General features: G+C 38.5%; 1 protein-coding gene across 2 annotated transcripts; it reads right to left on the reverse strand.

Moving 5' to 3' along the window:
* Positions 1-4,804: 4,804 nt before the first annotated feature.
* Positions 4,805-25,303, reverse strand: pdgfab (platelet-derived growth factor alpha polypeptide b). Of its 2 annotated transcripts, XM_077213615.1 has the most exons (7): positions 24,680-25,244; positions 23,535-23,634; positions 17,652-17,777; positions 16,224-16,414; positions 7,846-7,978; positions 7,220-7,347; positions 4,805-6,325 (listed from the first exon to the last, which is right to left on the reverse strand). In XM_077213615.1, the coding sequence occupies exons 1-6, from the start codon at positions 24,740-24,742 to the stop codon at positions 7,265-7,267; spliced, it is 696 nt and encodes a 231-aa protein (XP_077069730.1). In that variant the 5' UTR covers positions 24,743-25,244; the 3' UTR covers positions 4,805-6,325; positions 7,220-7,264. The 2 variants fall into 2 exon arrangements, with proteins under 2 accessions (XP_077069730.1, XP_077069731.1); XM_077213616.1 differs by lacking the exon at positions 7,220-7,347 and having other exon boundaries at positions 24,680-25,303.

Genomic DNA, 25,303 nt, shown 5'->3' on the forward strand with positions numbered 1-25,303 from the left:
TTTTTACGACATAGCACTTGTGAGAGTGATATGTCTGGCTGGTGGTGTATTTAGACATACTGGTGTATGGTTTTAAACATAAGATCAGAGCTCATTCAGAACGTATGTTATGTGACTAACATTGTTATCCATGCGCAGGGACCTGCTGAGGAAACCCTGAAAGAGAGGCCCTCACTACCCTACGTCTGTGGCTGATGAGCTAATGTTTGTGCCAAAGAGAAAGATTCCTCCACAAATCCGAAGATTTTCTGAAATGGACTTCTGATGATTATTTAACGTTTGTTCTAAACGAAAGAAAAAAAAACTGGAGAAACATGCTTCATGACATCACCGGTCTCTTAACGTAATCTTAATCTCTATCCCTTTCAGACAGCATTGAGTCACGGACAGCAAGGTACTTGCACAGTGACATACACAGTGACCGTATGAATCACTGTTAACAGTAAATCAAGAAAAAGGAAATTTTTTCTTAAAATATACATGTGAACATTCCACTTCACTGAACAATCTTAGCTCAAACAAAACTGTTGGATATGTACTGCCAGCTCAGCGTCTCCACTGGGAATAACAGAAGTGCAAATTAACGTTTAGGATCAAGAAGATAGAATCTAGCATGAGTAGACTTTTAGTCACACACAGAAAAAATGTTTCCAGTTTTTAGACATAAGAAAGGAAAATATGTTTTACGAGTTTCTATAGATGTTGCAGCAAGTTTATAATAAGTATACAAACATGAAACAAATCAAATCCACTAGAGCCCATTATTTTGCAGTTTAGACTGGGGCCTCTAGTGGTGCAGAATTGGTTCATTTCACCTTTAACTTCTGAAGGACCTCATGTCCATTCTGAATTTAGATATCCACAGGAATGCTTTAACCGAGTCAGTTTTGCTTGCTGCGCAAATACTAAATAAACCCCAATGCCAGCAGCAATACATTTAAATAGATTCCTTATCACTGGCAGTGGCTTCCTTTCATAAAATTATTTTATTTCTAAAATAATCTTGAGCTAATATTTACAGATTCTAAAGGCGGCACTTGTGGTGAATGAGAGCACAAGATGAGCCTTAGCTCAGGATTAGGCCTCCAGATACCACACGGCTCCAAAACGGATGAAACTGGCCACTGACGCAAATCCTGAGAGACCGCGTGCAATCCAAGACATCACCACATATTTCACTCCTCCATTTTTTCTGTCTCTTTTAACACGACTTCTCAGAAGTGAATGCAATGTGTCATTATGTTACAATACAGCTTCCTTAAATAGCGTCATCATGCATCTTTGTATGTGTACGGATACAGTGGCCCCAAAAAGTGGACACTAAAGTCACAATTAAGAATGTTTAAATGTCTTTGGATTATTATACAAAAATATCAAAACAAGGGCCTTTTTTTCAAAATACTTTGAACAAACACATTTTTCAGTAGAAAAATGCCACAAAATGAAGTTTCCATCTATGAAGCAATGGAAATATGGAGATATGCATATGCAGATGATCAAAATGAAGATAAAAAAATCTTGGACACTTTGGTTGTCAAAGTTTGTGGAACATTTTTATGTGAACTTAAGGGGGACTGACATAAAATTATCCACACACACACACGAAAAAAAGACCAGTTGGTTAAAAAAAATGTTTGGACGAAAGGGAAAAAGGTTCCAAAAAAAGAGCTCTAGCGTCATTTGCTTGCTCAAGCCATTTGGTTTGATAATGTGTGTCTCATGCAGTAAAATTGAGAAATTTTTAAGTGTGGCTTACAAGTAAGTGTCTAAAAGTGTCCAAACACTTGGGGCCACTGTGCTGTTGATTTACATGTAATGTACACGTCTTTAAGAGGAAGTGATGATTACCAAACATAGGAGGCTGACATTGCCATTGATTGATCATCTTGCTATAAATGTAATACATTCACCACTCCATTATTCAGCATACTCAGAGGCACCAGGAAGGTTATTGGTAATAAATAGTTGTTGTCACTGTGTGAGGTCTTGGTGAAATGATACCTCTGTGTGTGTCCTCTCACATTTACATGCACTCATACAGTATTCACATTCCAGGTTTCATACAGACTGTGCAGAGGCCCTGGAGCCAGGATGTCTTGACCAGAGTCTCATGTCCACTGTCCAGTGTCCACTGTTCCTGTCTAGGATAGGCCAAAGCCAACCGCAGGGAGAGAGAGAGAAAAAAATGTGTATCAGCAGAATGAAAAGAGATGCAATGAAAGTGGGAGGATTTACACAACATCACCATAGAATCACAGCAGAAATTACACACTTCACCCTCAAGTGTGTAATTTATGTGCCGCACCAAACAGAATTGAAAAAACAATGACAGTTTTGAAACAGTTTTCCCTGTCTGCCCTTCAAATTGCCTAAAATACCTGTGCCTTTGTATTATTTGATGTCAAGGGATGTTTAAAAGGGTACAAAATAGAATCACTTGCTTGTTTGCGTTTTACCTTTTGGCAACCTTAATATACTCAAAGTTCCCATGATCTGTTAGCAGCAGGAAGGGGCTTTGAGCTTCGTCCAGCCAGTGTTTCTGAATGCACCCTTCACGGTGAGCATTGCCCAATTTACCACCTCACAATTATGGTCTGTAGGAACTCAGGAAGTTTCTTAAAATGCAATAAGCATAATTTGACCAGGTCACCAGGTCAGAAAGTACACTTCAGTCTCTGAAGCACCAATTTCCAAATTCAAATACCTGTTCAAACCTCAATAATCAGTATATGGGGTGTATGCCGACAGTGATGGGGACAGCCTAAATTCGGCCTAATAAGGGGATGTGCCAGAGAGTGAATTAGTAGTGGCACATTTCCATGAGCAAATTTGACATAACTTAGAGGCTTTTTGTCTTACAGAATGCTTTCTTTAATGCCATCTAGATATTACTTTAACCTCCGGGCCTGCAGCCGTGATTGCATGGCAAGTAATTCTTGTACAATTTTCTAGATACAATGGACTCCACTAGCAAATCTTACCCAGCTTCCAACAAATTATAGGATTATTGGTAGTTGTCCATGGGTAACGTGATGCTACAGTAGTTGTTGGGATAGAGTAAGAGGTAAAATGTATTCAATGTAGAACAATCAGCCTTATTGTCCTAAACTGTGCTTGCAGGGGTGGGAACATTTCTTGTTTAACTTGCCTTTTATTATCTAAATTATTTATTTAAAGTATACCCTGAGTTTCAAGTAATGTTCCAACCTGTCAATAACAATAATTCATTTATAATAAACATAACTTGTATTTAAGATCAGAATAAAGTGATTATTTTAATTTTCAACATTCCTATATTCATTATTAATTTCATTCATTTTCACATAAACATTTGAATCAGAATCTCACCAGCCACCTGTAGTTCCATCATACACCCCTAGAGACTCATAAACCTCAGGTGGGCAAACCCTGACCTAGAAATTGGTTATCTATAATGAGCAGGGAGTCATTGTTATATTTGTATAACTAGAATGACTCCGGAAATATTTTCATCCTTGTTCACTTGCTCACTAAACGGACTACTTTTCCATATAAAGTTTCTGTATTTCACACATGATTGCCCATGATCCTACGTCCTGTTATTGTACAACTCCAGACATGCAAGATGTCATGTAGGAATGCACTTTACAAAAAAAAAAAAAAAAAGAGAGAGGGGGAAAAGACTACGGTCGGGATGTGCTTCCTATTGGGACAACGGGAGAATGTGCGTGTGACCAGAGAATGCCACAGTTTAAGCAACTGACAGAAGTGAATTGCATCGTCAAAACTTACAAGCAGTTCAGTATAGAAACACTGAACAGACTTGCAGGTTCCAGCACCTGAACATAACACTCTAAATCACCCAGCTGCCAAAGCGAGAGAGTGCCATGGAACAATAACAAAACCACAGTAGCTAAAGAGCTAAATCAGGACACACCACTAGACAAACAAATATACCACCAGCCCTACAAATTCAGTTAATCATGTTGTAATTGAAACCACAAAATAGCGACTTCAGCCCAACTGTACCTATATATTTTTGTCAAACACCCATGATGTTGTAGAAAGTGAATATGGGTTGTACCAGACAGACTGCTGCATGACTCACGGTTACAAATACAAAACAAACATTAAGGCACAAGAATAAAACAAGTCAAGGCTTTGCTCCACCCCCTCAACGTCTCCATAGATTGTTGGTGTTACTCCCGGTGAATCAGACATCCAGGTGCTCTTTAGATTGCCAGACATGCCACTTGGGGGTCAGGAGTGTGACAAAGTGCCAAACTTTGTTATAGAGGCAGTGCCAGGACTGCTCCATCTGTCTGGCATGTGTCAAAAATGACAAGAACCAGTGGAGTCCCTGCAGAAAGACACGACTCAAGCCAGAGTCAACAACCGGCCTGGAAGAACATGAAAGCTCCTACTTGAGCACTTTTGCCACATAAATACAGCCCTCAGAGATCTCAGAGCAAAAACTCATCTCTTAGAGTGCTGATTGCACTGAAGTTTCTGTTAAACACCATTTAACATTTCGCTGCCCAAGAAACACTGTGTTTGTTTACATGCACAACAAACCCCATTTACGATATTAAAGGATTTTTCCCCTTTTTTGACATCAAAATGTAAACAAACGTGAGCACAAAATGAGTCGCCAGCCGAGCGTTAAAGGTGTTTAAATGCAGTTGTGAAAACAAGAGTCTTGGGCAAAAATCTAGATATGGCAATCAGGTTTTTCTTAAACTCAGTTCTTCTATTGGGAAAGGAGTGTTTAAGGTATTTACATGATCGTACACATTGTCTTATTATTAAGAATGATCAGTTTAAGTTTGTGCATGTAAACACACTCAGTTTAATGGTGTAATCCATACAATAGGCAACATAACACACATTTTTCACAGCCAACAGTCTTCATTCACAAGCAATGAGCACATTTCTGTGTATATCGAGGGGAAAATAATTACATTTCTACATATACATTCAATTATAATTTAAATGTAAGACATACGAATGAACAATTCATACAGAAATTGGGAATTTGAGGCCCAATGTGAATGGTGTGTCCTTCAGAAATTTAAATTAACAGGATCTGAAATTTCTGGTGTCCTCATTTGTGTGAATATGATAAAAATGTACTCTGTATTTTTTTTCGATCAGTTTATTTATTACAAAGCTTCATATCTAAGGTAAGTGTTTATAGGTTATTTGAATGACCTTTGTCTATGTTTGTATGTTAGCATTGACTATTGTGTTAAGGCGAGTAAAAGAGGAAATTATGAACTAACATCTAATGACTAATGATGCCATCAGTCATGTGTGATGGCCAACCTGTTGATACTGAGTAGCAAAGGGTCATCTCATCCCATCATACAATCATTACACCACAATAACTGAATACATAAACATACTTCCTGCTTGATTCTACATTAGCATTATAAATATATTTTAACAAAAATAAAGCATCTTTCCACAACTATCTCTTGCACATGTCTTCCTACGACACATATTTCCAGGACAAAAACCTAGTTTTGAGATATGCTGTAAATTATAAGCAAGATTGAAATGATATATTGAGAAAACGATACTGCTAATACTTGCAGATCACAGAAGATGAGCTCCTCTTACATTGGACTGAGAAACGGAGAGGGTGAGAAGGAGAGATCGCATACATAAATACTTTATTCTGGCATAATGATTGCAAACACTGCCTTCTGTAAGTCTTTGTTCATGGACAGGCAGTTGAACTTTTCGGAAGGACAAAACTTTCTAGAGGCACATTGGAAATAGCAGTTCGAATGTTCTGGACCCAAGAGGACTAAGAGAATAACAGAAAATAGCGTCTTCCACTTTAGCAAGGTTATATGACAGTACATCCCTTATGTTCTTCCTCTTTTTGAATGACTGAAGTCCACTGAGTTAGTTCATCCTTCGAGGACTCCTGCTTGATTGCATCCAAACCCAAGCATGTGAAGTTCATGGTCTCTACAAACTTAGTGTTCTCCAAAAGACTTTTTCCTCATCTTTGACCTTTACGAGAGTTGTGTACATAAACAACAGAGAGACGACACAAGCATCGTCCTTTTCAGTTTCAGTTCCGCCCAGTGTTTGACCACTTAATAATTAACTGAATACCAATCTTGTTTGTCTTCAGTGTTTGACAGAGTACATAGAAAGCACCTTTGGTGTTGTGTTTGTGTACAATGTTCCTCTGGAAACAGTATCTTTTTTTGAACAGCAATGGGGTCAGTAGGGTCAGAATTCAGAGGTCTAAGTCCCAGTATTGCTGGAGCTTTACGAAGCCACTGTTGTCTTTCAATCGCTCATATGATGTGGTTTCACCTCATGTCCACTGGAGGGAGAGAAAGAAAACAAAACAGCTGTCATCAAGCAATTGCTTTTTTTGTTGAATCTGGTGCAGATTTAAAGTTATTTGACTGTGATTTTTTCCGTAGTAAGACATGCGGTTTGTGTGACACATATCCACCACACAGTGATTTTAATGTGGGTTATAAGGCAGTCTGTGCACATTTAAGAAAGAAAGACCAATGTGAAAGACACAATCTTTGTGATCAAGTTCACCAAACCATCAATTCACACATTTTCATACACAAACACTCAAAATTAAGGCAAACACGCAAACTCTTTTCCAAAAAGCCTAGTGAGCTGCCTAGCTAGACAGCAGTTTTAGGCATCATAGACACTGCTGAAATAAGGCTGTTTCAAAAATTATGAAAACGGTTTCAAAAACCATATGACGCTTTCTTTCATCCTTCACATAGAAAGGAATCCCAAACAAAGCAAAGTACTTTTATTTAATTCACTGCTAATGTGTGTTTTAAAAATGGCCTAGGCTAACACGATAATCTATTGGATTAAATTGGAGTCGAGTTTCTGCATAGTTGCTGATTATGAAAAGTTTTCCAAAAGAAGTCACTTCCATTTCAGTTACGATGTCGCCTTAGAAAGTAGCTTCCCAAGTAGGCAAAAAGACAGCAAGGCAGCTCACATGGTTTTAGAACAAAGCTAAATTATATAGATGGTGAACACAATTTGATTTCATGAAATAAGTTGCATCAAACAGACAAACCCGTGACACATGCAACAAAGCGAAAACAGAACAGTGCAAACGTCTCTCTAGTTCAGTGTTGCATGACTCTGATTGGACGTCTCTCTCTTTCTCCTGATTGGATCATGCCAATGATTGGTTGAGAAGTGGCAGCGGTTCTGCCTACAGCTGTCCTACCTGCAGGATATTTTGGTCCGCAGAGTGTAAGGAAATGTTTGCCTTTTATTGAATATCCTTGTTGATCTGTGCTGCCACTGCAAGCTTTCTGTGTTTCCGTTTTTTACCGTTTTTAACTGTGAGTGGGCCTGGAAACACAAGTTTGGGAAGATTGCAGGCAGATGATGGACAGAGTTTGGTTAAGGAGAAACAAAAAGAATGCAAGTAAGAAAGAAAGAAATAAATAAATAAAGGAAGAAAGAATTTATGGCCTCGGGGAGGTGTAAAACAGACTGTAATTGCACTTCATAAATATTTGAGGCTTATGAGCTTCCAACACTTTTATCTCGGCACACGAAAGCAGAAACTTGTTGAACCTGAAGGAGAAACCTCAGACACACGTCTACGTGCTTCAGCATTCGCACACACCTGTTGCCTTTCTTATCCATTCAATTGCATCATTGGCCAGCACAGTAAAACACAAGCTCAGGCAAACATTGACGCTTGGAAATAGCAGACTGACCAACAGGTGTGTTTGTCTGTGGTGACAGCACAATGCCACAGGCCACTGAGTGCACACTTCATCGCCAAATAGTCATTCAAAGATCAGGCGAAACATTCTGTGTATGTATGCATGACATGTATACCTGTGTCTGCTTCCACGTGCTCCATCACATGATGATGATGTGACGTGCACACGCATTCCAGGTGATCCTCTAACCGGACAAGAACCTCCTTCAATTTCGCTTTCTTACGTGATGAAAACTCTACCTTCGCCACCTGGAAGAAGAGAGAAAAAACAAGTTATCATGTCAGCTCTGTATGTCGATTTTTTTACTTCGAAAAACGTATATACTTTTGCCATGCATAATTATCAATGGTATTGAGATTTTATGTTTTAGCAGCACAGATTCTTATCTGACAGGGTACTACATGACCAGTTAGCTCAGCTAACACTGCCAAATGGCGGAAACAGTGGAAAAATATGACGAACAATTCCTGGGCAATAAGCCCAAAACAGTTATATATTCCATAGTTAATGCCCCACTGCAGCACACAGCCTTACACAGGGGTCGACTCTTGTCTTTTGTTGTGCCAATTTAATGCTTAGGCCTATATTCCTTATCATTGTTCTGCTAATGCTTGGCTGTCTAAATTCATGGTGGGTTGGTATATGTTTAGACTAGGGGTGTCCAATCCTGCTCCTGGAAGGCCACTGTCCTGCAAAGTTTAGCTCCAACCCCTATTAAACACACCTGAAACAGCTAATCAAGGTCTTACAAGGTATACTAGAAACTTCAAGGCAGGTGTGTTGAGGCAAGTTGGAGCTAAACTCAGCAGGACAGTGACCCTCCAGGAACCAGTTTGAACACCCCAGGTTTAGACCTATTCTGATAGTTTTTTAATCGGTGCTGGTCTAAGGTGGCGTTTACACAGAACGTGTTTCTGCATTCCACTGCGCTGGTTTTCCATTTTACAAAACGTGGCACACAAGTTAAAAAAAGTTTAGTTTTTTCCCATTAAGCTTCCCACACCCTTTTAAAAAAAAATACAAAATCATGTTCTGTGTGAATCACCTCTAAGCTAATCTTTTTTAGTAGGGAATTCCACTTAATTTGGTATAAGTTTGGTTTTATGGGTTGCTAAAGAGGTTCTGTAGTGCGGTGAGGCATGGTACTCCTCTCCTCTCTTGCTCCACCAGGAACGACCTAGGAAGAGGCCGAACTACCACAGTAATGCACATTAGTTCTGTTTATATAAACCTCAAACCAGGGTTCCTCAAATCCAACCCTAGAGGGCCACTGCCCGACAGAGTTTATCCCAAAACCTGATTAAACTCACCTACATGTTAGGTTAGATCTAAACTCTGTGGGACGGTGGCACTCCAGAGCTGGATTTGAGGAACCCTGCCCTAAACGTTGCAAACTGGCTGACATATTCGTTTACATGCGCATTACATGTATTCTGAACCGGGCTTCAGCTCATACACACTCCCCAGTTGGCACATTCAGAACTGGAGAAAGCCACCACGATAATTTCATCAGAGCTACTGAGAGCTTACGTGCTGACATATCTAAAAAGAAAGCTGACATATACTGTATGTAAGAAGAGCTTTTTAGCAAAGAGTTTCTTCAATGGCCAATTTGTAAGAAGTGAGACATAAATGAACGGACATTTGGTAAAAATAAAAGGTAATATGTCCACATACACATTGAGTGTGCAGAACAGGACAGAGCATTTGCAACGGGTTGGCCAAGCATTCAAGTATGCATTTGTGTGTGTATTTTTCTGGCTTCAAACTCAATCACTAAATGCATGACGCTCTGAGGGCAAATAAAAACTCAGTCTACCGTTGCAAGTGCAATTGGTTTAACATAATGGAACAAATGACGCAACACTTGGAAACTCCTACAAATCTATAGAGAAACATACAGAACGTCAAAATGAAAGTGGGGAGCGAGAGACAGTGAGACAGGCCAGTTTCGGTCGCTCTGTCCATCAGGTTACTGGTTTATGCCTCTTTCCCTCTATCTGCTGCCCACCTCTCCCTCCTCTTGGACATTCTTGCGCTTGGTTATATTTACAGAGCCAAGTCTAAAACAGCCCGTGGCGTGCAAGAATGTTCTGCGACGGAGGATGATGGGTGAGACAGACACTGAGGGGCTTGAGAACCAGTTGGGGGGTTGGGTATGGGGTTCAGGAAAGGGTCATAACAAGAAAGAAAAAAAGAGTCCCCACATCATCCTTTGCTGCCCCCGCCCCAATATTTCCATTCAAATTCAATTTGTCATTGCCTTTGCATCTCGATTTGAAGTCCACAGTGACTTTGCCTGAACTTCACACATGCGCTCGCCCACATACTCGAATGTGCTTTATAAAAAGCCCCAAGTTTCTCAGGAGGCCCTGCTAAGCTCTATTTATAAACCACTGTGCTGTACGCCGCAATGAAAGCCCTGCGAAATCCCAGCGCACTAATGGTGTGACATCTGATCCGGCCCCGGCTCCAGCAACCCCAACCCCCTCTGACTCGATCCTGAGCTCTGTGAGGACTATTGTCCAGGGTCCGGATAATTGGCATTGGGATTTCCCCGCAAGAAAGGTTGATAAAGAAAGGGTGAGAGAAAGAACGGGCATCAGGAGTGGTGCATCATGGGTAATTAGCATGAGAACAAAGGGAAATGGACAACGTAGCCAGGGGACAGGCAGTTTTGCTGCACATCTGTCAGTGGGTAAATCTGACGACAAAACGCTGCGGATAAAGCGAAACCGAGAGCTGCAGAAAGAGCGGGGGTCCGATGGCAGGCAGTCGACTGGTGGGGCGACCCAAAAAGAAAGAGGGGTGTGGGGAGCAATCGTTCTTATTGAGTGAGTGACAAAGAAAGGCCTGAACAGGAACAAGGGATGCTGGGAGGGAGGGGGTGTGAGGAAACTTTTATCTCATGACCTGCATGTCTAGAGTTACAGAAAGAATGGGTGAAATCTCTGCTGTAAAACACACACACTGGCACTCAGACAATCACGAAGATAAGGAGAAAAGATGATCTAATCTGTGCACTTCCTGTCATAGCCCTTTAAAACCACCACTAAACACCAGCAGAAAGGCAAAAGATGGAAAGAACACTATTATCGAGAGAGAGAGAGAGAGAGAGAGAGAGAATTGTGTATATATATATATCCTATATTTTAAATTCATGACCATGTAAAGTTGGTAAACAACATTTACATGATATGCACATGGATATGCCAGAATGGCCTGTTTACATAAAGAAAATATATATACATGGAGAAAAATTGCATCGGTGACATAACCTAAGGGTCCACCACTAAAAGTAAAATTTACATATTTTGTGGAAGTATTAATTTAAGTATTTCAATAATCTTTTTCAAACCCTCTAAAATGTCCATAGACTTTCATTGTACTGTAAGTGCATTACTGTAAACATGATTTTGCATCTGAAATTTTTACAATGCAAAGAAATGGACTTTAAAATCAAAGACTGCATGCTTTTGTCAATGTATAGATTATATATTGTTACATAACTTCACAGACAGATGTATGAAACACTGTTAACATTAGCTTACTGTAAATGTATCCCTGGAAACAGAGCTATGTTGTTCAGTCTTTGTCAGATACATAAACCTTTCCACTCTGATACAACAGGGTCTTTTGGAATATTCTGCTCTTTTCATTTTCTATATTAATACCACGTTCATTCAAATTAGTACTATTTGTGTTTCCTCTGCGTTTGCGTCATAGATGGGGGCCGTATCCTCATTAACCTGGGCCATTTGAGGCTCTTAATACCCAAAATCAACACTCGGAACACATCTCATGCTTCCACTGCCAGAATAAACCATGTATGATTTCCCTTCATACCAACCTCTGAAGGAGGGATCCAAATCCGGCTCATCCAAACCCATAAACACTCACCTTTTGAACCACATCACATGCTGTATTCTTGCACTTACTTGCAAACATTCCAAATCAGGAATATCCTCACTTAGTCTCTTGATTAGGAAAGAACAGCGGTGTGCCGGATTTAGTAACTTTAGCAGTCTGATTAACCAGCGATGAAAGTAAAATAAACAGCACCCATAACGCTCTCAGATGCCTATCTAGATATTCATGCTTCAAGGAAACTACAGCTGCCTTTTTTTATTGTTGATGGATAAGGATACGTTTTCCAATTTGCTCAGTTTGAGTTCAGGTATGCTGATTTAGAGATGGATTGATACGAAACCTCAAAACCTCCCATAAAACCACATAAAGACACACCAAGAAGAGACTAAAAGGACAATGAAATAACATAACTTCTGTCATCTTTAACTCAAACTCATGTCATTTAGTTGTTTTCCTGACCTAAAATCACCATAAAACAGTCATAATTTTGTTTTTAATAACCATTTTTATCACCCACTGTGTTTGCTACTGTATCTTAAAATATATAATTCAGCGATAAAACAATTGGAAAAATTAAGTCATTCGTTCCTTGCCAATTTGAGGCAACATTGAGCCGAGGTCAACTTCATGCAAATGAGCAGCGATGTGATGTGGCGACTCTGTGAGTGGAGACAGTAAGTGTGTTTACAGTGCATGAACTTTAAAAGTTTGATTTCAGTGGGACTAAAACAATATTTTGTTGTTCAAAAAATATCCTTCTGGGGCCACTGAAATTGTGGCAGTACTTTTTTAAGTTGTACATACTATAGTCTACATACTAGTCTACATCAAATATCAATCCTGTTTTTCATAATATGTCCCTTCCAGCTTTCTGCTGCGTTTAAATATGGCCTTTCTCTCACACTGCAGGTCTGATCAGTATGGAAGCTTGTTTCCACCACAGAATAAAACATTTTCAAAGATAATTGCAATTTTTTATCTCAGAATTGCGAGATATAAAGTCAGAATTGCGTGATATAAAGTCGCAATTGCGTGTCATGAAGTGAGAATTGCAAGATATAAAGGTAACACTTTACAATATGGGTGCACTAATAAGCATTAATTCATGCTTAGCTAATGAACAAATAATACTGAATTAATGTGTAACTAATGATTATCTAAGCTATTCATTAATGATTACCACATTACGAACTAATTAAGAGTCTGTATAATGTATTAGTTCATACATGAATTGTTATTAATTAAATATGTAATTGTGAATTAATTCCCTAATAACTCATTTTTTAACTAATAGTGTTAATTAATATGTTAATTACCAGAATGAGCCAAAGCCTTGTATTTCAACTTCCACATAATACAGGTACACATTAATACATGATTAATTACTTCATTGTTAGCACAAAGTCATGTGTAAATTACTACAATTACTAAATGACTAGTTAATAATGATGTGCCCCAACAAGTAAAGTCATAACATAATGATACCTTTGCAAATCATTTGCTAATTATTAATTAAAGCAGACAACTGGTAGTTGAAGTGCATAGCTTTGACTAATTGTGGTAATTAACACATTCATTTACACTATTAGTTAATAAAATATTTTATTAAGGAATTAATACACAATGACACATTGAATTAATAGCAATTCATGTCTTACTTAATCTATTAATCATATAGACTCTTTATTAGTTGCTGATGCAGTAATAATTAATTAATGGTTTAGTTCTTCATGAATCAAACATCAACTCATGATTATCTGTGCATTAGTTAAACATGAATTAATGCATATTAGTGCACCCATATTGTAAAGTGTTACCGATATAAACTCCCAATTGCAAGAAATACTTTTTTTAAAATTGCAATTCTGACTTTTTTTCTCGCAATAGCAAGTTTATATCTCACAATTCTGACTTTATATCACGCAATTCTGACTTTATATCTCCCAATTGCGTATTATAAAGCCAAAATTGCGAGATATAAACATTCAATTCTGAGAAAAAAAAGTCAGAATTGTGAGTTTAGTTCTCGTAATTGCGACTTTATATCTCACAGTTATGACTTTATAACACGCAATTCTCACTTTATAACTTGCAATTGCTCCTTTATAGATGTAAACTCACAATTGTGAGAAAAAAAAATCAGAATTTTGAGATAAAAAGTCGCAATTATCTTTTTTATTTTTTATTCTGTGGTGGAAAAAAGCTTCCATAGATCTGAGTCTCCTCACTATAAAATGATATTCTGTCTGGGCTCTAGCCCCTCTCCCCTCCCCCAGTACTCCACTGCAGCACCTGTTGTAGTAATGTGTGATGATGTGTGTGTGTGTGTGTGTGTGTGTGTGTGTGTGTGTGTGTGTGTGTGTGTGTGTGTGTGTGTGTGTGTGTGTGTGTGTGTGTGTGTGTGTGTGTGTGTGGCTAATAGATGCAAACTGCAACACAGCAGTTCTGGGAAAACCATTAGTAGCGTAACTGTAGCAAGAGAGAGAGAGGAGGGGAAATGAGGTGAAAGAGACTGTACAGAACAAGGAAATGGACAAATATGAACTGAACAGGAGGAAACATATTACTTAATATTTCGTCAGAATGGAAGTCCTGATTTTTGTAAAAAGGTCCAAATGTCTTTTTGATTGAAGCATGTGCTGAAGATCTACCTATAACCTGACAGTTTTAGCCTGATTTGAACTAAAGCTGAAATATTTATGTCATATTTTATGGCTGTTTTGACATCTGTTACTGAAACAAAATCTTTGCCAAAAGGTTTGGAGATTTCAGTTCCAACTCAAGCAGACAGGAGCTGTACTAGCATGACAAGAACGGCTGATGAGTGAACCGACTTGCCTTAAAGCATCTTTAGGAAAAAGACTTGAACAGAATCCATCAGAAGAATATGCTGTGTTGGTAAGAAGAAGAAAGAGCAGCTATCAACTCCTGTTGCACTTTACATAACAGCTCAATCACTACTGTGAAAGAGAGAGGGAGACGGGCTAAATGCCAGAAAAAACATGAAGATAAAAGGATTGCAGAAGAGAAGAACATGCAGCAAGAAAAAAAAGTAACAAAAGACAGACAGACAGACAGACTAGGTAAAGTTTAACTCCAGTAAGTGTTGATAGACTCATTATCTGGTGTTATGTTCCACACCCAGCAGTGTTTCCTTTGAAACAAGCTTATCACTGCAATGAACCAAAGTACAGCAGAAATGTGGCAAAGCACACACACACACACACACACACACACACACACACACACACACACACACACACACACACACACACACACACACACACACACACACACACACTGAAGCCTATTTACAGTCTGTCTTTTTTATATCACGGCTCTGAACAGCAGTAGCTTGTGCAGACCTGCTCCTTTTTTAGGATGAGAAGGAAAAAGTAAGAGAAGGGTAAATATATCTCTTAAGGGCATTTGCTCAAATATTAACAGCCATAGCTGGAAAGAAACACACATAATATATTCTCGACCCATCCCTGTGCTATAGGTACTGGAAAAAAACTTACAAGACTAACATCTGTATTCATTTTATGTGGAAAAAAAAATGGATAGAGCTATACAATCAACTGAACCTCCATTAAGAAGATTGTGAATTATGAATAAAAAAAATAAATGTTTCAAAACATTTTCACCACCATTCAAAAGCATGGTGAGTATACTTTGGTGAGTATTTTGTAATGTTTTTAAAGAAGTCTCTTATGCTCACCAAGGCTGCAATTCAATACAGTTAAAATTATATATATTTTTTTAATTAAAAAAAAATATTATTACAATTTTAAATAAGCATTTCCTATTTTTATGTTTTGAAATGTCATTTATTCCTGCAATGGCAAAGGTGAATTTTCAGCATCATTACTCCAGTCTTCAGTGTCACATGATCAATTCAGAAATCATTCTAATATGATGATTTGATGCTCAAGAAACTTGCAGCTCTACTCTGATGATGTATTTACTGCCGTGAGGGCGGAGAAACCTGTCACTCACATGAGATCCACCAATAGCAAAACACAACCATCCAACCAATTCCACATGGACAAAATCAAGTCCCGCCCTACATGTTTCTTGTGCGAGAAGCGGTTTCATTCATTTATACGTCACAATAGGGAAGAAAAGACTAAAGCAACTGCCGTTTCATGCTGACTTTAAGTGGGACTGAAAAGGGGTGTGGCTTGGAGTGGGTGTGGTCCTGATATTTAAACTGCCATGGGTGATATGTTGTACCACTTGTCCTGCATCTAAGATGGTTGGAGTTTGACCAAATATATAGTTGTCTAATAATTAAACAACAAATAAAATATTTTATTGCACACCTGGAGTCTTGGTGCTTAAAGGAATAGTTCACTTCAAAATGAAAAGTCTGTCATCATTTACTCACCCTCAAGTTGAAAAAAAAAAATACTATGGAAGTCAATAGGGTCCATCAACTGTCCGGTTACTGACATTCTTCAAAATATCTTAATTTGTGTTCATCAGAAGAAAGAAACTCATACAGGTTTGAAACAACTTGAGGGTGAGTAAATGATGACAGAATTTTCATTTTGAAATGTGAAACTAATCCTTTAAGATACAATGTAAAGTAAGATATAACTATGGATGCACTGCTTTTACCTTGACAGTACGGTGCTGTTTTTTGGAGGGGTGACAGCGCATGTTGCCTGTGTTGCAGCAGCCTGTACAGCGTTTCACCTCCACACACGGAGGCCATATTAGGAAGTTTGCAGCGGTGGGATCCACTTGACTGCGAGGGATCTCGTAGATCACTGTCCGTGTCTTGCACATGGCGGGTACCGCCTCCTCTACTGAATACAAGAAATGAGGATGCATGGAGAAATTAATATCCTAGAATAAAGATACTTATCAATTTAATTAAAATAAATAAATAAATAAAACATTTCATATTCAAACATTATCAGTTACATGGCATTACCATTTTGTTCATATATATATACATAACTGATAACTTGTATATAATATATACAAGACTAACATTTGTATTCATTCTATGTGGAAAAAATGGATAGTGGTATACAATCAACTGAATTATTCAAAAATGAATACATTTATAAAGTAAACACCACCAAAGCTTCTCTGTAACTGATGCCATCCAGCTAAAAAAAAAAGCTCATTAAAACTGCAAGAGTGGCAAATATTAAAGAGGGTTTTTAATATTTACCAAACCCAAAATAAGACCGGAGCACTGAGATCGGTGTTCGATCTAGAGGTTTAGACTCAGAGCAACTGTTGTAACAAAAATGGCACACAGCTATTCTGAGGCCTTAACAGTTTTTCTGTGCGTTTGACTGAGTGATTGGGGGGTACAGAGGGGCCGAAATATCTCGGCACACAAAGGCACACACACACACACACACACACACACACACACACACACCGCTGCACTCCACGATTGATGTGAAAGGGAAGGAAGAGTGGATGTCAGAGCTCTATGTGCCAGTGTGAACTCTGTTCAGTTCAGCGAGCTGTGACATGAACTCTGAATGTTTGGAATTTCCTGGCTCGGATACGTTTGTGTACCACCAATCAAAATACTTTCACGTACAATCAAATAAAGAGGTGCCCTCCGATCATTATGATTTCCTGAATAAAACTGACATCCTCTGCTTTCTATGCGCTCAAAATTTGAATTGCACCAATCAAAAGCATTAAAACATCTTCATGACATCTAAACTTTTGAATGTTTTGCATGTGTAGTAATACACGTTCCCATGCAAAAATTTGCTGCCACGATCCTAGGATGTTTGTTGCCAGATTATTGTTCCCAGGCTGTGTTCTTAATAGTTTTTAGTTAATTACTATACATGCAAGGCCTGCTAAAGTTGTACCATGGCAATAGTAAAGCCATATATCAACAAACGTTCTGCCAAGTAATGAAGTTCATGAACTGTTTATGGATGCCAAGCAACTGTAGAATTGATCATATCTGATTACAGAGCAAGAACTAGGCCTTCTAATTCATGAAATACTTCTTAAACTGAAGGTTATTCATGAAATACTTCTTAAACTGAAGGTTTGTCTTACCGACACTCCTCTTCCGTCTGTGGGACAGCTGCAGACTCTTGAGATCTGAGGGACCGGCCTTATATGAGTGATGGTTCTTCTGGTGGTGCTTCTGTTTGACCTCCTCGATCACCTCATTTCCAGGACCTCATCAAAACACAGGTTATCCATATTAACTTTCATGTTACTCAGCCAAAAAGACAAATCACTTTTCCCCCCTTTTAAAGCCAAGATCAATCCACAATGAGGCTATTGAAAGTCTCCAGTAGATGCCCTGCAGCCTTTCGAGGCGAAATGGCACTGCCGTGAGTGGCACCAAAGCATGAAATAATTTCCTTCTTCAGAAACTCATTTTTCCACAAACAATGGCTGCTTTATTCACGAGCTTAATTGGAAATTCATCACGATGGATTTCTGGAGGAACGATGTCATATTGGCTCTGAATGCGGTTGCCAAGTTTATTATAATGTCTTATGTACCACCGACAAGCCCAAAGAACAAATCTGAACTCCTGACAACCTCAGTGGTTTTGCCACTGGTGCGAATGAGTAAGACAGCCATTTTACCCTATTTAAAGAAGAGGCGGGACTGTGGGACTCCTGAACACAAAATCAGTTCAGTTATTAAGTATTAAGTGCTGTTTAAATGATTTCATTGTGCTTATGAAAGGTTCACATTAATAATAAGGTTTAAAATCATGTGTGATATAACGATTAAGAGATTGGTACATAAAAATAAAAAAATTAGAAAATCATTATTTTGATTTCAAAATCGTTTGAACATCAAGCATGTCCTCTGAAACATGACATAATTTCCTTTATTCCTATAGATCTAAACTAGTTGCACTTTGAGGGGACATTCAAGGACAGTAAGCATATTCATGATATGATATATGTTATATGATATATTTTGTCAGAAGAACCACTCAACAAAAAGTGACCGTCTGATTGACATGTAAACAAATAACGACAGTTCACTAGTTGCATTTTATGATAAAGTGTCATAAGCAGTTGGAACAAATTATGGTGCTGTGGTATAAGGGATGACAAAAATGTATATATATATATATATATAGAGAGAGAGAGAGAGAGAGAGAGAGAGAGAGAGAGAGAGAGAGAGAGAGAGAGAGAGAGAGAGAGAGAGAGAGAGAGAGAGAGAGAGAGAGAGAGAGAGAGAGAGAGAGAGAGAGAGATTAAGATTTATATTAAGATTAAAAGTGTCATTATATATATATATATATACACACTCACCTAACGGATTATTAGGAACACCATACTAATACTGTGTTTGACCCTCTTTCACCTTCAGAACTGCCTTAATTATACGTGGCATTGATTCAACAAGGTGCTGAAAGCATTCTTTATAAATGTTGGCCCATATTGATAGGATAGCATCTTGCAGTTGATGGAGATTTGTGGGATGCACATCCAGGGCACAAAGTTCCCGTTCCACCACATCCCAAAGATGCTCTATTGGGTTGAGATCTGGTGACTGTGGGGGCCATTTTAGTACAGTGAACTCACTGTCATGTTCAAGAAACCAATTTGAAATGATTCGAGCTTTGTGACATGGTGTATTATCCTGCTGGAAGTAGCTATCAGAGGATGGGTACATGGTGACCATAAAGGGATGGACATGGTCAGAAACAATGCTCAGGTAGGGCGTGGCATTTAAACGATGCCCAATTGGCACTAAGGGGCCTAAAGTGTGGCAAGAAAACATCCCCCACACCATTACACCACCACCACCAGCCTGCACAGTGGTAACAAGGCATTATGGATCCATGTTCTCATTCTGTTTACGCCAAATTCTGTCTCTACCATCTGAATGTCTCAACAGAAATCGAGACTCATTAGACCAGGCAACATTTTTCCAGTCTTCCACTGTCCAATTTTGGTGAGCTCTTGAAAATTGTAGCCTCTTTTTCCTATTTGTAGTGGAGATGAGTGGTACCCGGTGGGGTCTTCTGCTGTTGTAGCACATCCGCCTCAAGGTTGTGCGTGTTGTGGCTTCACAAATGCTTTGCTGCATACCTTGGTTGTAACGAGCGGTTATTTCAGTCAAAGTTGCTCTTCTATCAGCTTGAATCAGTCGGCCCATTCTCCTCTGACCTATAGCATCAACAAGGCATTTTCACCCACAGGACTGCTGCATACTGGATGGTTTTCCCTTTTCACACCATTCTTTGTAAACCCTAGAAATGGTTGTGCGTGAAAATCCCAGTAACTGAGCAGATTGTGAAATACTCAGACCGGCCCGTCTGGTACCAATAACCATGCCACGCTCAAAATTGCTTAAATCACCTTTCTTTCCCATTCTGACATTCAGTTTGGAGTTCAGGAGATTGTCTTGACCAGGACCACACCCCTAAATGCATTGAAGCAACTGCCATGTGATTGGTTAGATAATTGCATTAATGAGAAATTGAACAGGTGTTCATAATAATCCTTTAGGTGAGTGTATAAATTAACAATATACACTCCAGAAAACTATAATAACCCTGGTTGATCGTTATCTGATATTGTTCTATATTTTAGCTTGGTTTAGTTTAGCCAAGTATACAGTGCAGTTAAACATCAAACTGACTAATGTGTGACCGGCAGAAGAACTGCGCCCAGCTCTCAGCGACGAGGGTGGGACCGTCAGGAATGCTGAGAGAGCAAAGCACCCAAACACACTCTCTGAACTTTAAAGACTGCATGACCACACACACAGTCCTGAAGCAGGAAACACAAGTGACATGTCAACAAAAGCCCCACTCAGTTCTGTGTCTCAGTCCGTCTCATCTTTCCTACCAAATGGAAGGCCATTGTTTTTAAGTTGTTTTTCAGACTCAGTCAAAGAGTAAGCGCTGACCCGCAGAGAGAGAGAGTTCAGCATTTGATCCTGCACAACACACCTAATCTCATGTTCAGATCAAAACTCAGTGTTATGATGTCAAACTCAAGAACTTTGTTCTCTCAAACTCAAAAACACAAGACGGCCGAATGGAAGAAAGTACTACTGTCCAAGTACGCTCAAAGGAATAGTTCGCCCAAAAATTAACATTTTGTGAAATGTTGTGGAGGAAGTAAATGGAACAATGTTGCTTCATGTTGTTTCAAACCCGTATGTGAATGTGAATTTTATTGTAATTTAATTTGATAAATAATATTTTTATCTTTTATTTACTAAATAATATATATATATATATATATATATATATATATATATATAATTTATTTATATATATTTATATATATATAAAATGTATTTATTTTTTCCATCACTCTTCCATAAAAGTAAGTCATACAGGTTTGGAAAGACAAATGTGTGGTTAAATGATGACAGAAGTATGACTTAATTCATAACTCTATTATTCCTTCAACTTCTCTCCACACTAACCTTGTAAAACTGACACATTTTCATCAAGTATCATTTGGCCATGTGATTTTCATCCACATCAGCTTGAAGCACAATAATTACAGGGACGATCTACTAGCAGCGAGACACTTTTGTGTTCCCTCCTCGCGACTGCTCAATGCTGATGAAAGCATTCTTCCAGTAACTGTGGAAATTGCAGGTTCTGAACTTATAATCTTTGCATTACCAGCGCAGATCTTTAACCACTAGGCCTCTATCATCAAACCCCTCTGCTCCTTACTATCTCTCTCTCTCTCACTCTCTCTCTCTGTGTGCTTTCTCTGAATGAATTACAAAGGACAACATTAGCCCTTCTTCACGGATTGACAGCTGTCCTTTCATCAAACAAAAGCGCGTCCCTCCATCTGTGGCGCTTTCTTGTGTATGTGAAAGCGCTAGCGACAGGAGAGGCGGACAGATGGATGTTGAGAAGTTAAAAGTCTGCTGGGAGGCACAGAACAAGTGCAGTCTGTTCCAGGTGAGCGGAGGGGTCACGCGCCATGACCTCACCGAGAGAGAGACACCGTTTCCTCCCTAAATCACTGTCACTGCTTTCACGGCCTCTAATTATCCGTCCATTAGCGGGAGATGCTTATCTGTGCCTTCCTCCTCTCATCATTCGCTCCTCGCATGGACAGTTGATAAGGTTAGTGCTCTGATCTGAGGGATAACAGCCCGCTACTGCTTCCTAAATGAGACTAATCACGAAACGAAAACAGGAAAACAACTCAGCAACAATATCGATCATCAGACAAAACGCGTTTTATAATGATTTTGGATGTGGTTCCTGAGTGGTTAAGGTTAAGAGAAGAAAACTTTAAGAATTCAGTGAACATCAAAACAACCTTTTCCTAGTCCTTCTCTTTCTCTTTGACTGACATGTGACGGCTTTGAACAGTCTTGACTTTAAAAAGGTCTGAAAATATACCATCACTGGCGTCAGGCATCTTTTACTAGTCTTTGGGTGTCAGTCAGACTGCCTGATTTATGTCGCATGTAAATTACTAGAGTACTAAATCTAAAAACTTGAACGTTTTTAGATACAAATTAAGATAGATAGATAGATAGATAGATAGATAGATAGATAGATAGATAGATAGATAGATAGATAGATAGATAGATAGATAGATAGATAGATAGAATCAGTAATTATTATTTAATAAATCATTTATCAATTATTTAATTATACCAAATAAGGAATTTTATCTTAAAATTTGTAATTTAATAATATATTTACCACATATTTAATATATCATTATATAACATTACATTTCACCCAAAAAAATCAAAAGAAAAAAAAAGTAGTTTTGGCCTAGTTGGCCTCTAGGCCTAGTTTTGGACATTATTATCATGATAATTAAGCACAAATTTTCGTTACCATATTGCATCTCAAGATATCACAGTTCCCATATTCTAAATGGTGATTCTCATTATATTTTTATTACAGAATTTTTTTTTCAACTGTGCTTAACCAAGGGATTTTTTCCTAAAGTGATATGAATGCATGCAAAATTCTTAAATAAAACAAATTATATTAAATTAAATCTATATAATATCTATATATATATTATTATTTTTTTTAAAGTAAATTAATCTTTTTTTTTCGGAATGAAATATGACCCAGACATGTTCTTGACAGGTGTGGTGAGATTAACCCACATAGCATGTAAAAAACTTGCAATGCACACTAATTTAAACCAACAGTGGAGCCAAAAAGCCCAAATAGCCAAAAAGATTTTAAAAGCTGATATTTCTTATCAAACTTCAAAGGAGCCCCTCCATTTGATATATTAGAGTGCCTGTGTAAATACCAGCTCAAGTGAACTCAGAGACGGCTCCTGTTAGTGATCACTGTAATATTATCCAAACTAAAAGAGGCTGAAGAAGACACAGAAGAAGGAGGAAAACAAGTAGCAGAACATGAGATTTCAACCCTGCATAAAGCATATTTCTCACATGTGTTTTACTGTTACAGTTCCAACATTAAATGCCTGGAGGGCTTGTATTTATGATCTGTTATCATTATTCCACCCCTTCCCCCTCCGCACACCTACGGTCTCACCGCAGAAACCAGACTGGTTACACTCACACCCCAAATTATACTGTCTTGGGGGTTTTTTTGTGTGTAATTACCGGTAACTCGCCTGTAAATGAAATTATAGCGGGCAAATGAAACCACTTGCGGACAGCTTAAGTATAGGAAAACTTGGCTTCCCATTCGCCGTGACGTAAACCTGGACATATGCGTTGCTCTAAAAACAGAAGCAATCTGCAAAGAACTATTTATGACTCTCCACCCATTGGCCAGTATAAACGATACCTTTAAATTGTTTTGTGCCACTCATAAAATACAGCTTCGCGGCTTTGTGACATGTGCCTGTACACTTAAACAGCACAGCAACTACAGCAAACACCTGTAAATAGACCCTGCCATCGAGCCCAGGAGATTAGCTACTGAACAAAGTCCACTGAGGTGTCGAGAAGACAATGAGCAGAATTTACCTGGGGAATTTACCTCCAGTAGCCGCTGGAGGTCGCTGATGCTGTTGATTTCGCTGTGGGACAGTCTGTCGATGAAATCTTGAGGGATTGCAAACTCCTTCTGCCGGGATAAAGAGAGATCAGATGCGGCATTTGAGTTGGACTAATCTGTTACGACACAGAAGTGTGTTTCTACGCGTTAGACTGACAAAGATGCATCGGTAGCATAAAATAAAGTCTTCATAGTTGATAAATCAGTCATTCGGAATAGGCATTTCTTATCAGATCTCAACATGCATTGCATTTTATACATTATTATATAGCCAACATGGAAATAAAAAAAATAAAAACATTCTCCTTACATTTATATTTTTTCTTCAGAATTTGGTTGACAATATAGGCTATATCTAAATGATCCCTCATTAAAATAATGCACAATGCCATAAAAAATAATGAGTTATGATGACAGCATCTTCAATAAATAACGAACAAGCGTCTCCTCTTTGTATAATTTCATCTGATTTTTTGTTATGTTTGTCAGTAGGGGGCGATCTTCAATAGTCAACCCTGTTACCATGATTTTGTGTAGAAAATCAGCTGCTTACTGAAAAGTGGAGATTTGTAGAAATATCAGCTTGTGCACGAGGTCAGTAGTGGCTAAATTAACTAGAAACTCCCTCGAAACTGGTCAACCCTGTTACTTTTTTTTTTTTTACAGGCACATCTATATTCCAATAATCATATATAAAAATTAATATAAAAATGGCAAAATGCAATTCTTTTTGTATGATGTAAATGTTTTATAAAGATCTTAAACAGACACTCATTTTGTACAGTTACTCTCAAAGAATCTAATAAAAATAAACGCTTTACAGAGAACACCTGATCTGCTTATCACATGTTCACCCGCAACCACAATTGTTTAGTTGATACCATAAAAAATAAAGAATGATATGGAGCTGAGATTCATTTAACTGAAATCATTTATTAACCCCATTAGGGAAAATACTGCAAAACATTTTTTTTTTTTGGATATCGTGGGAATGATTCAATTTAAAGCTATATGCCAATATATATTAGGTGCATGGATTATATAAACTCTGACCTGCACCAGTTTGCAATGGATATAACAAGTGTCTGTTTTAGTGAGATCCTTGGCACTTTACCTCAGCAGTTGCCAGCAGAAGGTGCGAGGTGAGGAGCAGAAAGCAGCAGAATAAGGTTCTCATCTCCTTCCAATGTCAATTTTCCACCCGATAAGAAAGTTGAAGACTGTAGGAGCCTTAGAACCGCTCCTGAGCGCAAAGAGTCCAGAACCATACCTTGAAGAGATCTTCCTTTAAATGACCCGAAGCACCAGCTCAAGTCTATAGAGGAGAATCCAAACTGTCCTGGTACTCCAGGTGCTGGTCCAAATACGTCCTGTGAGGAATCTCAAAAGTGATTTAGCTTGCAAAAGGTCGTCATGGCTGTCCAAGCCTGAACAATCCAAACACAGAAACCCTTTTACATTGCCTAGGTCAATTTATAGAATAAAACTCTAAGAGAAAATCTTCACAAAAGTTTATAAGCGAGTCCATGCACCTCATATAAGAGCTCAACACTGAATCTTCAAGAAGTAGGTCGTCATGCAGTGAAAGTACAATCCCAGGTTAATATCCATGAATAAAGAGCTCAGATTTGGTCTTGTTCTCTGGAGCTCGTGCACTGAATGCCGTCTCGAGCTCGTCTGATCTGCGGAATATATGCGCCGCGCCTCCCCTCCCGCACCGGTAATCACCGAAGAGCGC

This window comes from Siphateles boraxobius, unplaced genomic scaffold, assembly GCF_051911475.1.
Source record: "Siphateles boraxobius isolate OS27281-9 unplaced genomic scaffold, OSU_SipBor_1 66, whole genome shotgun sequence".
Lineage (NCBI taxonomy): Eukaryota > Metazoa > Chordata > Actinopteri > Cypriniformes > Leuciscidae > Siphateles > Siphateles boraxobius.

Coding starts and splice junctions, on each gene's coding strand:
- pdgfab (XM_077213615.1), bottom strand. CDS start 24,742: ATGAGAACCTTATTCTGCTGCTTTCTGCTCCTCACCTCGCACCTTCTG. Junction 23,635..24,679: donor TTCTGCTGGCAACTGCTGAG/GTAAAGTGCCAA, acceptor TTATCCCGGCAG/AAGGAGTTTGCAATCCCTCA. Junction 7,348..7,845: donor GCACGTGGAAGCAGACACAG/GTATACATGTCA, acceptor TTGTGTTTCCAG/GCCCACTCACAGTTAAAAAC.